Here is a 14,048-nt window from a genome sequence, read left to right as displayed (position 1 = left end):
GCAGGAAATGCTGGGAGTCCAGACTGCTCCCTGTGCGGTGGCCGAGGACTCAGATGGTCCAGCGATTCTGGGCTTAGCAGCCCCTGGAGAGGACAATGTTGGGATGCTGCAAAGCCAGACTGTAGGTTATCCTGCACCTACATAGGAGAGCGGGAAAGCACAATGACTCACACATTCTGCAGCTGCCTGGGTTTGCCCAGTCCACAGCCAAGAAGTAGGGGAAGAGAGCTGAGAATACTGGGACTGAGGTGATGATAGGAAAGGATGATGAACGTGGGATTGGCTGCAGCATAGAGGATGCACAGGAGGGGACTGTGACATTTAGCAATATGCTTGGTCGTACTGTACATTTCTTACTATTCATGGGAAACTAAGTTGACTGGCTTCCCACAGACCTTGTTCTTGATGACTGCCACCAGGGATGTACTGTAGTGTGTTGTGCTGCTCACGTACTAAGTAAAAATAACCCCTGCATGCTGATCAGTGTCAACAAATTACCAAGGCATCAGTGGCCAGTTTCCAGTACACTGAGCGATTCTCAAAATCCATGGTAAATCCATGCCTTTTGTCCTTGAGTCTAACAAAGCAGCGTATTCATGCTAAAACTGGTTCTGATCAGGCAAATTCCCTGGAGACAGCCTAACAACAACAACAAAAAAAAGCCAAGAGCACCAGCTGAGCAGACTGAGGAAAGGTTTGTTGTGTGTCCAGGCACTGTACAACATCCAGACCACTTCTGGAGTTTTATGAATAAGTGTCTGGCTGTTGAAGTACGGCAGATGGAAGGGGCTCTGACTACAAAGTGAAATTTGGACTGCTATTCTCAAATTAGGTTGTATGAGAATTTCCTACAGACCAAGCAGCCCAAAAGTGTTGAGGGGTTTCTTGCCTAATTTCCCCATCCCAACTCATCATCTCATTCCACACCTTACCATTTCTCGAAGCAAGCTCCACGTGTTCATTTTTTCCCAAAGATCAGGAGCAATTGTTCTTTCCTCTGCTCTGGGATAACAAACCAATGTGATGCTTTCCAGTGCCACTGTGATCTACAATAATGCCAGCACCATCATGAATGCTGCTCTGCCATGAGTCTCCTGTAAGGAGGTAACATCTGAAGGGACATAACCCTTTTTTGTTCCCACAAACTGCTGTGACAAGGAAAATCCTCGGATCACGTCAGAACAGAGATGGAAGAGCACAAGAAAGATAAAAGAGTTGAAATTTTTATTGTGGTATAAAACAAACAAGTAAGTTTTCAGTTTTCTTCTGATGACCAGACTTGAAAGGTATGCAGCACAGTGGGTTGGCACCATTCTTCTTAGTGAAAGACAAGTGCTCAGAACCTTTCAAGCAAAAGGAGGTGCATGAGGAGGTACATGCTGATGGATGTGCTGGGGGACTTCCTTGGTCAGCTGGGGATTTTCTGAACTGCAGGAATCCCTTGCATCCCTCTACTGTTGTGATTTCTGGCTTCCTGCAAAGCACCCCAACTGATGCACAAACCGTGCTTAGAGCATTCCATTTTTTCCCTTCTCACAGGATTTGTGGAGCACAGCAGGTCTCTGTGATACAGCCAGTATTATCCACACTTTGCTACAAATGGCTTTACAGGAAGGACCGTCTGGTCAGCTGCCCAGATGTGTATTTGCTGCCCTCCTGCACCTGTGCAGTGTGTAATTCAGCCTCTCCCATCAGAGGTCTTCCTGAGCGAGGGGGCACAGCATATCTCCCAAAACGCTGGTGGGTACAGATGCCTCTTTGAGAGCTCTGTTCTTAAGAAGCATTAAATCCCAGCTTATTTTCAAAACGGAAGCGATGTATGGGACCAGAAGGTAACTGCCTGGCTCTGAGATCAACCTCACGCTATTCCAAGCAACTGCATCAGTGCTCAAATGGAAAGATCGGGTCCAGCGTCTGAGCTGACATCACACATAGCAGGCACATGCATCTCTGATGATGTCAGTAGGGTCTGGGAAGCCCATTTACTCAAAGCTGTGTGCCATTTCAGAGATGTTTCTACCCACAGTCATTCACAAATGAGCCAACAATGTACCTGCCAGTCAGCACTTGTGACTGCCTTAGCACAGGATTTCTCTACGAAAACTAAGCCATCAGCCTGTAAAAATCACCTAAGTGACTTGTTTTGGGACTACCCCAACACACCTGTATGTCTGTAATGGACAGTCAAGACCACAGCCATATGCTCTGAAAAGTGTTTAATAACCTAACTGGCACCTTCAACAACGCCCAGTTAAAGGACGCCTTAAAATGAGTTTGGGTTCATGTGTAAAACTTTCAGGGAGACTGGTGCTACTTGTTGAGGCATCTGTTTCTCCCTCTTTGCATCCCTGACTTCCCACGAGAGCTACCTTCTTCTAGAATAATGAACCTGAATGTGAAACTTGAATGGAACTCAGGGACTGAGGAGTTCCAGGCCATGGGGATTATCCTTTTTATCTGTCAACAAGATCTTCACATACAAAACACAAATTTCCTTCAGAGAAAGAAGGGAGAAACATCTGAAATTTGTTCTCTTACTACTCTAAACGAACTAAGGATATCCTTCAAAAAATAGCTTCAAGATGGTGAAAATTAAAAGCAGGATTAAATAACATGCAACTTAACAGTAAAAGAGCTACAGTTGTCAATACCAGGCAGAAAAAAATGACATCACCACACAGAGAGTGGATTAAGCACTACACCTGCCAGCCCAAACAGTTACCTGTCACTGCACTGCAGTCCAATCTCAAGAAAAAGAATTTGGAAAAAAAAAAAAAATCTGTCTATACATCCTGTAGAACTTGGAAGTGAAAGCACTGGGGAAAAAACAGGCTACAAGCAGGATGTTCCCTGAGCTAAGCAACATTTGTTCACATCTCTTCTAGGAGGTGATGGAATTTTCCCCAGCTTTCAAATGGAAACTGGAAACACACTATCCTTTGTTCTTTAACCTCTCACGAGGAAGTCACACAAACTAAGGGTTTGCTGAGCAAATACCTTAATTTTTTTCTAGTCAGTTTTATCTTGATATTGGCTCCCTGTCTTTCAGCAGCACGTTGGATAAAGACAGTTTACTTTAAGTTTGACGCACTCCACCCTTACCTTGTTAGGGGAAAATTCCGCCCGCCCCCCCCGCCCCGCAGTTCCTACCTTTGAGATACTTACTGTCACTCAGATATAAATATATCCAGCATTACCTTCTCGGCTATACGATGCTTTAGGCGTTTGTTTGGGAGGTGGATAGGCAGAAGGAATTCATAGCTTCAGCCTCCTTCCTCTCATTTTAAGGGAAGCCAGCTCCCTTTCACAGGATGCCTGTCAGACCTGGAACTGAACGTCCCCTTCCCTGCCAGCAGCATTTGGGAAGGGCACAGGCAGCAGAAGCACGGCAGGTCCCGTTGCCTCAGCGTAATCCTCCCTCTGAGATGAAAACAAATAGTTCATACCTCGTGTTCACCGACGCCCTGGCTTCCCTGCTGTCACCACCACAATGCTGACATCTATCTTTTGGTACCTCGCTTAGGGCAACTATTTATGTACCCTTTAAAGTTAATGGAGGACACACATCTTCCTTCCATTCACTGTCTGTAAGGAAGAATTCAACATCCCGTACTATGCCAGACTCATTTTTTAGAGGAACTTCACCTTATTGCAACTAATTACGAAGCAATTAGTAATCTGATTACAGATCACTAGGTAAGGACTTAAAGCAGCTGATTAGGAGAGAGTGCCAGTGTAAGTAAGAGGTCACTATGGCTTCTAGAACTAACCTGACCACCAGTTAATTTCATTGCTCACCTGATTTTGTCAGAGACTGCCAGACTAAAATTACAATCATGTTTTGATGACCAGGTATTTCGGCTTTATTATAAATTAATTTGTTAAGTAAGGACCTTAAAGATCATCTTTGAACATTCTCATCCTAAAAATGGCAATATTAAAATATGTGGGTTTTTACAGCCCCAAGGCTGTAGCTGACTGGGAGACCTAATGCTTGGAAAATGCATGTTAAAGCCTTCCTGCACTTTTAATGTTCTTTAAGGAAAAAAATAAACAAATCTGTTCTCACAGTAGAAAAATGCCCCATGGCTTTAGAAGCCAGTGAGTAACTTCAGCTTATCCTGGAAAGGTGTCAAGAAGAGGAGTTTCCAAGGTAAATAAATTCCTGAAAGCTCTGTAGAAGTCAGTGGCTGGGAAAGTGGCCCAAATAACGCCCCTGGGGGGGCAGAAAGACGCCCTGTCTCTTGCCTGGTGGAGATAGTGTCAATAATGGAACATGGAGAAAGACACTGGATCTACAGGAGGTATAAAGCATTCATGGGAAACAAGACCTCATTAGTTCTGCTCTTCACAGGACTTGTTTTAAGTAGAGCTGTTATTTCACGATTTGCCAAAACCTGATTTCATAATTATGATTCAATTTATCCCATGGCACCCATTCTGCAGCAAAAGTCCTTGGGGAGATTACACGACTACCCACTACCACTGGTTGCCGAGATGTAAGGTAGAGCACAGCCATTACCGACATTAGACTGCAGACTGCACATCTCAGCTGGCCTCACGTGAAACACCAACCACGAGCTAAGAAAAGGTATTTTCATATCGCATATTACAAAAGCATGAAAGCAACCACGAATTTTTACAGTCAGCATCAGCACACAGAAACATATCTCAAAGACTCTCCTTAGGCTTCTATATGTTTGATGCGATCTTAGTGACTGATGAACAATTACAAAAAGAACTTAGAAATCCTCTTCTCTTATAAACGAATACAGAGTTTTGGTATTTTCCAGACACTTCAGAACACAGTATTTTTAAATAACTACACCAAAATAAGTGTCATAAAAACATACGTAACATATCTGTCACTACAGGTCGCTGGAATTTGTGATCACTTACTTCAGTCAACTGAAAAAGCAGTAAAGTTTTATAACAACATTCTACAGTCCTTTACAAACATCTGTTACCATAAAGAGCAATTTTTCTCTGATTCAGCTCTATAATAAACATTGATTTTTACCTTTGTAAAATCAGCACTGAAATATACACTTTCCAAACAAGGCAATATAGAGCAGACATTAACTGTAGAGTGCAACCTAATATATTTTGTAAGAAAGTAATTTCAGAGCAATTCCTTCAAACAATAAAGGTTTCATAATTTTAACAATGTACCAAATATACCTATGCAAACTAGCAGAAACAAATTTAACAGAGAAAACCTACTGCAGAAATGCAACATACAGCTTTTCAGTAAAGAAATAGCAGCAAACGTCCTCCAGTACTACAAGAATTTGCTTACAAAGGCAGAACAATTTTCCTTTGTCTTCCAGAAATTCAGCAGAAAACCAGACTCAAACCCTGCTGCTTTACGCTGTTATACCAATAAAAAGAGCTACAAAAATAGATTCAATCAGTATTTATGATATAAACATACCTGTGGCTCATCTAATGGCTAATGCCACAAGCCATCATTTTACCCTAATGCTTTATTTCAGTGAACTGCTATTAATCATCTGGGAAGAGCAGGAAGGCAGCATGAGAAAGTGCTGAAGTGCTTCTTTCCTAACTGCAGACACTGCAGGGAAAGAAAACCCAGAAATGATCATTTATGCCCTATAAGATCATTGGATCGGTTGTTGTATTCAAATCATGATTGATTTTTGACAGGTGCCACACACCATTCTACAGCATCACAGGATGCCATTTTGGACTTGTTACTGCAGCCTGGGGCTCTTCTTTTTGGCAAATGCCGCATTGACAGACCACACAAGAAGGCCCCCTGGCATTCACTCTTTGGCTGTTACATGCTATTTTGCCTAAATGTTCAGTTCTTATCTCCTGCTGACACATTCCCCAGTGAAATCAAGCAAATACTGGCACTAGCCTGGGAGGTGGCAAAAATGGCCTGCAGCTCAAGGCTGAAGCAGTATCCTCTATTTCCTGAGTGCCAACTCCTTGACAGCTACTGCCAACACTGATTAGCAAGAGCCTTTTTATTTTTTGAAAAAAGAAGTAAAATCCATGGCCTTGTGAGGCACTGTCTTGTTGGTACAGACAACGCTCTCAGAAGCATCTTCCAAATCAAGGTGCTCCATGGATGCAGGCAGGGAGTACTTGAGAACCCGCCTGTGGCTCCAGCAGCAGCAGTCATCATCTGCCTGAGAGACACACAGGGGCACAGGTTATCACATGGGTCAGACCTTCATCACAAAGCAGGGGGAGGCTGAAGGTAACTAACTGAAACAAAGAAAACCATGGAAAAGTGAGACCAGTTCTTTATATGCTAAATCAAAAAGGCACAATTCTGCATCCAGGGAGGATTGCAGCTACAGTCTGTGCTGAAGCTGGCAATGAGAACTGAAAATAAGGAATGTCAAGAAGTGGAGCCACATAAACATTCATGGAGCATGTGCTGGGAGGGGTAAAACCTGGTAAAAAGATGATAATGAACTCACCCAACAATCAGTGGATAAGGAGAGTAAGACATACAATTCAAAAATAAAATAACTGTGGTGTATCACTGCCTCTTCACTAGTTAAGATGTTAAGCCTATTAATAATGATGCAGAAAAGGTACAAGCTTCCAATTAAAATTCCTGCTTCCGACTCAGAAAGATGGTTTATTGTGTAATGAAGTATTTTCCAACCCACTAGCAACTGAAGAGGCAAAGCATTACTAGAAATATTTTAATAAACAGTATATATTAGAGTTCAAAGACAGCTGACCCAACATCTTTAGGTAACTAAAAATGTCAATAGATTTTGGGAAAACATAACTGTCACACCACAGATGAGCAACGAGAATGAACCAAGTATAAATATAGACCAATTTTCCAATATCCATGCTGCAGAATTTAGTTTTATAGAAGATTAAAGGTTAAACATGTTTATTACCACTAGTTAACATCTTTTATGAAAAACAGGCTTTAGTAAATTTCATTTTGCTCTTCAACGAGGTATGTGGGTGGTAAGCCCAACTGAACAGTCTGGATTATCACACTGAGACAAACATCTGAACTCACAGACAGCATGATACTATGTCAATAAAATACACACCAGGTACACTAACTGGCACAATTCAGCAAGAAGCTCTCCCACTGGCTGACAGTTGTGCAAGTTTCAGGGAGGTTGTACAGGTTTATGATGACTAACCACACCTCAGTGTTCTAATAAAATCACGCAAAAGGCAACACTGAGTGAAGCTACGCAATCTTACACACAGCCAGAAATCATGAAGTAGAGCTCACTTTCATTCAATTACAACTTGTTTGACATTGCAATAGACAAACGTATCCACACAGGGAAAAAGGAACATAGGCCATAAAGTGGGAAACTGTCCTGGGCTCTCCAGGAACTTTCTTTCTCTTTTAATCCCCACTTCCGGTGTTGTGGTAAAAGCAGCAAATAGGGATTGTGAATATATGAGCTGGAGAGTGTAGAATAAAAGAGAAGACATTGAAAAATCAGAAAAACACCAAGAAAGAAACACGAAAGGATGAAGAAAACATTTACAGTTGCAGAGTAGAGAAGATCCATTTGTTCAGGCTATCAATGAGAACTTGCACAGAAGCAAAGAGCATATGTTCACACATATTATTAAGAATAGGCTGTCACTATTAATACGTACCCACACAGCAGCAGATTTGCAGTCTACTACAGTATTTACAACTAGGCAAATTCTTGAAGAACTGAGATCAGTCTGACTGAAAGATACTTAGTTCAAAGCCAGAAAACTCAGTTTTAAGACCTGCAATATGAGATCACCTAATGCAAGTAGTTCCCTTTGGCCGTAAGGTGTCAGACAATAATGTTTTCTTCCCCATTTAGCGCATTTAGCGTTTTCAAACAGGTATCTTCATTTATTAAGATAATGCAAACAGCATGTGATGAGCCAGGTTATAAAGAACAGTATTCCAAAACCGCATACAGAGCACCCTGCCACTACCTGCAATCGCGAGCTGACCCCCTCGGAATTAAGCCTCCATTTCCATCTTGCCATTTACAGCCACTGGTCTGGGATGAGATAAACCAGAGTTTCCATCCCCTCTTCACAAACAGCAAAGAAAGCCCAACCCGCTCTAACGGAGTCAGAGGCGACGGTTCCTGACCATGGGGCTTTTGCCAATGAACCACTGTGCTAAATGCCAAGGCCAGCCACGTACAGACCTCCTTGGAGGTGGCTGTACTTGAGATGAACAGTATCTAGGTAGGTTCATGAACTACCAAGCTCTCTCAGCGCTTTTAAGACACTACATCCATGTTTAAATACATACGGAAATCCAAGCCCTTGTACATCACAGTAAGTTCCTGACTACCAATTTCACATCACTCTACTTGCATTTATACTTGCATAGTGTAAATAATGTTAAAGATCAGGTGTACATCCAGCAAGTGATGGCTCCAAAATTTGAGATACAGCATCATGTTTATTTACATCTCTCTCAGAAAATTCATCACAAGCATGAAAGAGACAAGAAGCTTCACAACAAAGCTACATGGGATTTTTCTGTACACTATTTTTCAACTAGAAATATTTTACTAGCAATACAGACATATTTATACATTAAAAATCTATACAACGTCCTTTTCTCTCCCAGTCTCCGAAACGTGTAGGTTCAGGGCCTTTAGGTCCACCCCTCTCTTTTGTAGCAGGATTGATTCCATCAGGGAATTCTATAACAGAGAAAGTTCACTAGAACACCCATCATGTTAGCAAATATAAAGATGTCACCACCTACAATGTGTGACTCTTAGTTTCATTTTCCAACGCAAAATTGACTCTCTTTTATTTTTAAAGGCAACCTTGAGTTAAATATTTCCCAGAGTCACAGAGAAATAATTTCAGTTTTTTGACTACAGTCAGCAATGCACATGATATTTAGTTACGCAAATAAAAAAGCAACTCAGTGTTCAGAGGCACTAAAGCACCAGCATCTGATGAATTCATAGTGAGAACTTGCATCATTCAGGTGTGCTGTACATATGTTCACTACATCCAGAACACCAGGCCACTTTCTGCGTTTGTTTCAGTCTCTGACTTCAAGCACTCAGGTTTTAAATTTAGCTTGAATTTTAGCCAAGATTCTATTATTCCTGTATTTAAAAAAACATGTTTTCATGGATGCTGGTATGTTTTTCAAGAAATAGCACACTGATACTCAACAAGACAAGTCTAGATACCACTGTCACAGAAGGTACTATAAAAACCTATTAAATAGCTAAAATCAGACCTTTTACCTTCTAAAACTTAACGTAAGCTTGGAAAGGCACTGTGAAGCCCTTTCACAAGAGGGAGACTCTTTTTAAGTGGGTATGAATAGGACTTTCAGATCCCTCGGGTAAGCGACGTGCAAAGTTTACACATTAGCAGTGCTGCTTCTATGCCCAGCATCCTACCAGCTTAGACCACCTACCTGAACACTGTGGAGCTTTCTGCACCTCACAGTCAACACCCTTATGTTACTCGGTGCTCCTGTATGCTCAGGGCCTTCTCTTCACAGTAGTGACTCAAGCCATCTGTGCTGCACAACGGCCATCCCACTAAGCATCCCAAGCCACAGAACACTTTTTTGGCACAGCAGCATTCTAGGCTGAGTGTGTTCTCAACAGGCACTAGGCTGCAGGGCTCCCCGAACCTCACTGCACCCCACACAGCCCCTTGCCATGCTGATTTTCCAGAGCCTCCCATACATACATAAAACTTGGGGCTCCCTCAGTCATAGCCCTAACTCAGCCCTGTTGGGCAGCACGAGTAATACGGAGCAGGGCTGAAAAGGAGAAAAAGCAACAACAGAAATCCCGGAGCAGAGAAAAAGGGAAGCAATGGAGGGAGACTCATGTAGCTACCGGCCATACAAAATGACATACTGGGATGCCTGCCTGAAAATTCATGCAGATCAGGACTGGAACTGTCAATATTTGGGCACCTCCGGCAGCATAAGGAGCACAAAAGCATCTAATATTACTTTAGATGTCACCATCTCATTATTCAAGCACTACTGATGTGCTGTGAGTGGATGCAGACACTCAGAAGATTCCTCCATGATAGCTACACAAGAGTGAGAATTCAAATAGCCAGCTTAAACTCGTACATTTCTTCCTAGTAACACAACGGGCAGTTGCACGCTAACAAACTACTACTGGTGTTACAAGTGATAAATATACAGGTACAACTAAATTTAAAGCCACAATAAATCTTGAGTCTTACTTTAACCCTGCAACTAAGCATAAGGTAGTAATTACGCATTTGCTTTAAATGAAGTAGTGATGGCATTTATTTTCTTGGGAATATAAGGACAAGAATTAAATAGCTGCTTACATAGTAACTCCAGCTCTGAATCAGTTCTCAAGTGACTCACAATCTGAAACTGCTCGCAACCATTTTGGAGATGATACTAGAATTTTTCAGTAATTTTGTCATCTAGACATTCATAATAAATCTATTGATATATTAGAAAAGCTTGTCCTAGAGACCTTGAAATAAACAAACATGGGTTATCACTACTGGTAAACAGCAGCAGCACATCACACGATGGTGAATAACATAAAGCATGAGTAGCACTTTCAGTTAAGGGAAGATAGCTATTTAAAGAGACTGAACGAAGATTCTGTCTTTCTCCTGTCTGATAAAAAATGTATGTTTCTGGTGACTTCAGCAGCAATGTACCTGTGCCTCAACCTTGTCATGTTCTCTAAATGCAGCCCCACTGAGGTCACTGCAACGACACACAAGTGGCAGTTCATTAGGTCTCCCTGGACCCCACCCGCAGTGAGCAGCTCAGTGAACTCAGTATCTGTTGCTGCTTTTCAAAAGGCTACCTGCAAGACTAAGAGAAAGACTGACCACAAAATACAGCACAAATCAAAAATCCTTTGTGGACTAAAAAACAGAAGAGACTTTTTGGATAATAAAAAGTAGCTGCTGCCCTTATGAGTCTACTACCACTATTTATAGCTGTACTATAACAGACCAGTATCAGCCTCATTTCCCAGAATCATGCAGCGTTTTATGGTGGAAGGCACCTTTGGCAGACATCTGGCCCCAACTCTGCTCAAAGCAACACTGGTATTAGGTTGGGACATCCAGCCAAATTTGAGTATCTCCAAGAGGAGAGGGATCAGTGTCTCCAGGTGACTTGTTACAGTGTTTGACCACCCTGGTTCTGAAGACTTCTTCCCCTCATACATCATTTGCTGCAACTTGTGCCTACTGTCTTGCCTCTGCTTTTTCAGAAACATTGAGAAAGTGATTCTGAAGAGTGCTGAATGCTACCCCTCCTGTTAAAGTGACATCAGCACTGCATCTCAGCGTCTTGCCTTTAAAACATGGCTTTCAAGTTTGTAAAATGTGACTTACTTTCCAAGGGTTCCCTCTCTACACTGGACTCTTCTGGTTCATCAAATCGACCTACTGGTAACTTCGGTTTCTTAAGTGACTGCTTAGCAGGTTCAGATCTTCTTTCTGTCTTAGAGCTGGTGCTCCTCAGAGAGCTGCAAAGCAGTGATGACTCTATCAAACAAACAGACACATGTAGCATGAATGTGAACATTTAATACTGAGAAGCTCTAAGACTGTCCAGCAGCCCACTCAGTGACTAGCGAGCAAAGGACAGGAAAACAAACTTCAAATATTAGTTTAATATTCAACTCACAAACGCCTAAGAAATCAGCAGAGATAATTATTTTTGGCCCTAGAAACATATGCAGCCAGAACTGTGTTAGTTGTGTAACTCAGTTCACATAAACAGTGTATTTTAAACTGCTTGAACTTATCTTCACTGCTATCTTCTTGTATTTTAGCCTCTAAATAGTAATCATGCTAGCACAGACCAGTACAGTCTGTATTCCTGAGGAAGTCTTAACCTCCCCCAAGAAGCCTGCTGATTTAGCTCAAACCGGGACACCAGGTCTTGGCTCATTTCCAGCAGCTTTTGAGCCAGAAAAAGGAAAGTTAAAAAAAACCCCAACAACCAAAAATGTTGTTCCCTTAGTAACAGGTTTTCCAGAATGTTGGTTGAAAATAGCTGGGCTTCCCTTGTGATGGTAAAATAATTCAACTGGTAGTCAAAAGCAGGACAAACTTTAGGAGCACATTTAAGTTCAATTATATAACTGCATGCAAATGCTTAATTAAAAGCATAAATGTTTTTCCTTTAAAGTCCTATTAACATTTCTTTTTTTTACGTATCTCCACACCTAAAGTTCTTTCAAGTAGTGTAGAAATTAAGGTGCGTAGATATCACAAGTCATAGATAATTCAAGAGCCTTAAGTAAAAAATTACTTAGGAAGAGCTTTCAGAATGCCTGATATTTCTGTATTTGGTTAAAAAACCAAATATCCACAGTGAGCATAACGTACCCTCTAAAAATATTTTACCTATGGATACGTGCCTAAAGCAGCTGACTTTTCTTAAGGAGGAATATTCAAACAAAAATCCTCCCTGTACCAGCCTGGGTGTAAGGCACTTGAAAGATCTATCACTCTACTTTGCTGAAGAGATCTCATCAGGAAACCTTCTCAAGGAGTGGGCATGTGACTCACCTGTATCTAAACCAACCAACAATCCACTTGTATTCCCAGGTTCAGCATATTTATTCATCCTAAAATACCACAACTTTAACATTAAACCCTGCAGTCACATAAACTGTATGAGGCCTGCCAGCTGTTGCCAATGCCCCAAAGGCATACACTTTTTTTTTTGCTTTAAGCTGCCATAATAGACTATCAACAGTGAAGAATCTAAACCTTCTGCATACATCAGATCCTTCTACTCCTAGCAAGCATCTAGTCATTCTTCAGTAAGCTGGAAGAGACACTAGCTAGGAAATTAAAGCTGATATTCTAGCCTGAGTTCAAATAAAACTTGGGTTAAGGTAGTGATATTAAATTGTTTATCTCAGTCAGCAAAGAAAAGGCAAAATCCATTTTCCTATTTGCAATATTTGATACCATGACCAAAATATATTCTTCTTGACACAGAGGTGACAGAAGCTCAACATTAAGTAGCTCTGAAAAAGATGAGATCCATAATCAATTTCAACAGTAAAACATATTCTACAACTGATCTTTGACTGCCTCATCCTTCAGGAGCAGTCACAAAACCATACAAATCATTAACTATATAGTTGAATGTGAAAAGAAGTTGAAAATCCCAAGTCTTTAAAGTTGGTGTCCAGCCAACACCCGAAATATCCAGTCTTTTGAAGCATCCCACAGACTGTGATTTATCATAACAACGCCACTCATGCAGCAGCAGCTGGGCACTCACAGGGATACTCAAGAGATAAGAGTGTCACCCAAATCTTGCCATGAACCTAATGAGCCTAGGAGGGCCTAGAAGTATCTAAAAACATTTTCTTTTCATCTCTTCTATGAATATATACTGTCGTGGCCTGTTTCAGGAGTACTGTACCAACAGGATCACAGAAATCTTAACTTTCGATGTAGAAGGAAGCGGCCTGACCTGCTGACCTACAGGACAGCCTTAAGTTGAGCGTGCATGTGGGACAGAGACGCTGGTAGGCTTATTATTTTATCTGTCTTCCTGTCTGGGTTCCTCCATGAACATATCACTTGAATTTCCTCACTTTAACGGGCACAGATCAGTAACTTCCCAAGGCCACAGTATGTTATCTCCAGCTACTCCATAAATATTAAACCACAGCTTAATATTTCACCACTCTTTAACAGCAACAACAGGGACAGAGACCCTCCAGAATCGATAGTGAGGCCTGACAGCCGTAGGTCTGCAATACAGGAAGAATATTAATATCTAAAGCAGAAAAAGCAGGAAACCTGTAGAGAAATGGGGGACTGGCGTGGTGTGTTAAAAGTTCTAGCACCCACCACCCCTAACAGATGCCGTGGGCTGAAAAGGTCGGGGTCACACCGCGGATCGCGCCCGGCCCCCATAAACCGCCGCCATCTTAGGCGCCCCTCAGCAACCCCGGTGCCGACAGTCCCGGCTGAGAACTTCCCCTCTCTCCCTCGCTCGTACCTCCCCTGCGTGAGGAAGGGAAGGAGATGCAGGGTAGCCCCTCAGCAGCAAA

The 14,048-nt window shown here is 41.9% G+C and overlaps 1 protein-coding gene across 1 annotated transcript; it reads right to left on the bottom strand.

Annotated features, from left to right (window-relative positions):
• Nucleotides 1-8,562: 8,562 nt before the first annotated feature.
• LOC104501703 (chromosome unknown open reading frame, human C6orf57) lies at nt 8,563-11,699 on the bottom strand. Its single transcript, XM_010145561.1, has 3 exons — nt 11,622-11,699; nt 11,356-11,506; nt 8,563-8,672 (listed from the first exon to the last, which is right to left on the bottom strand). The coding sequence occupies exons 1-3, from the start codon at nt 11,697-11,699 to the stop codon at nt 8,563-8,565; spliced, it is 339 nt and encodes a 112-aa protein (XP_010143863.1).
• Nucleotides 11,700-14,048: the final 2,349 nt, after the last annotated feature.

The sequence above is a fragment of the Buceros rhinoceros genome, unplaced genomic scaffold (assembly GCF_000710305.1).
Source record: "Buceros rhinoceros silvestris isolate BGI_N320 unplaced genomic scaffold, ASM71030v1 scaffold26060, whole genome shotgun sequence".
NCBI lineage: Eukaryota > Metazoa > Chordata > Aves > Bucerotiformes > Bucerotidae > Buceros > Buceros rhinoceros.
Note: the sequence above shows the minus strand (reverse complement) of the source record. Positions and strands in the feature narration are given on the sequence as shown.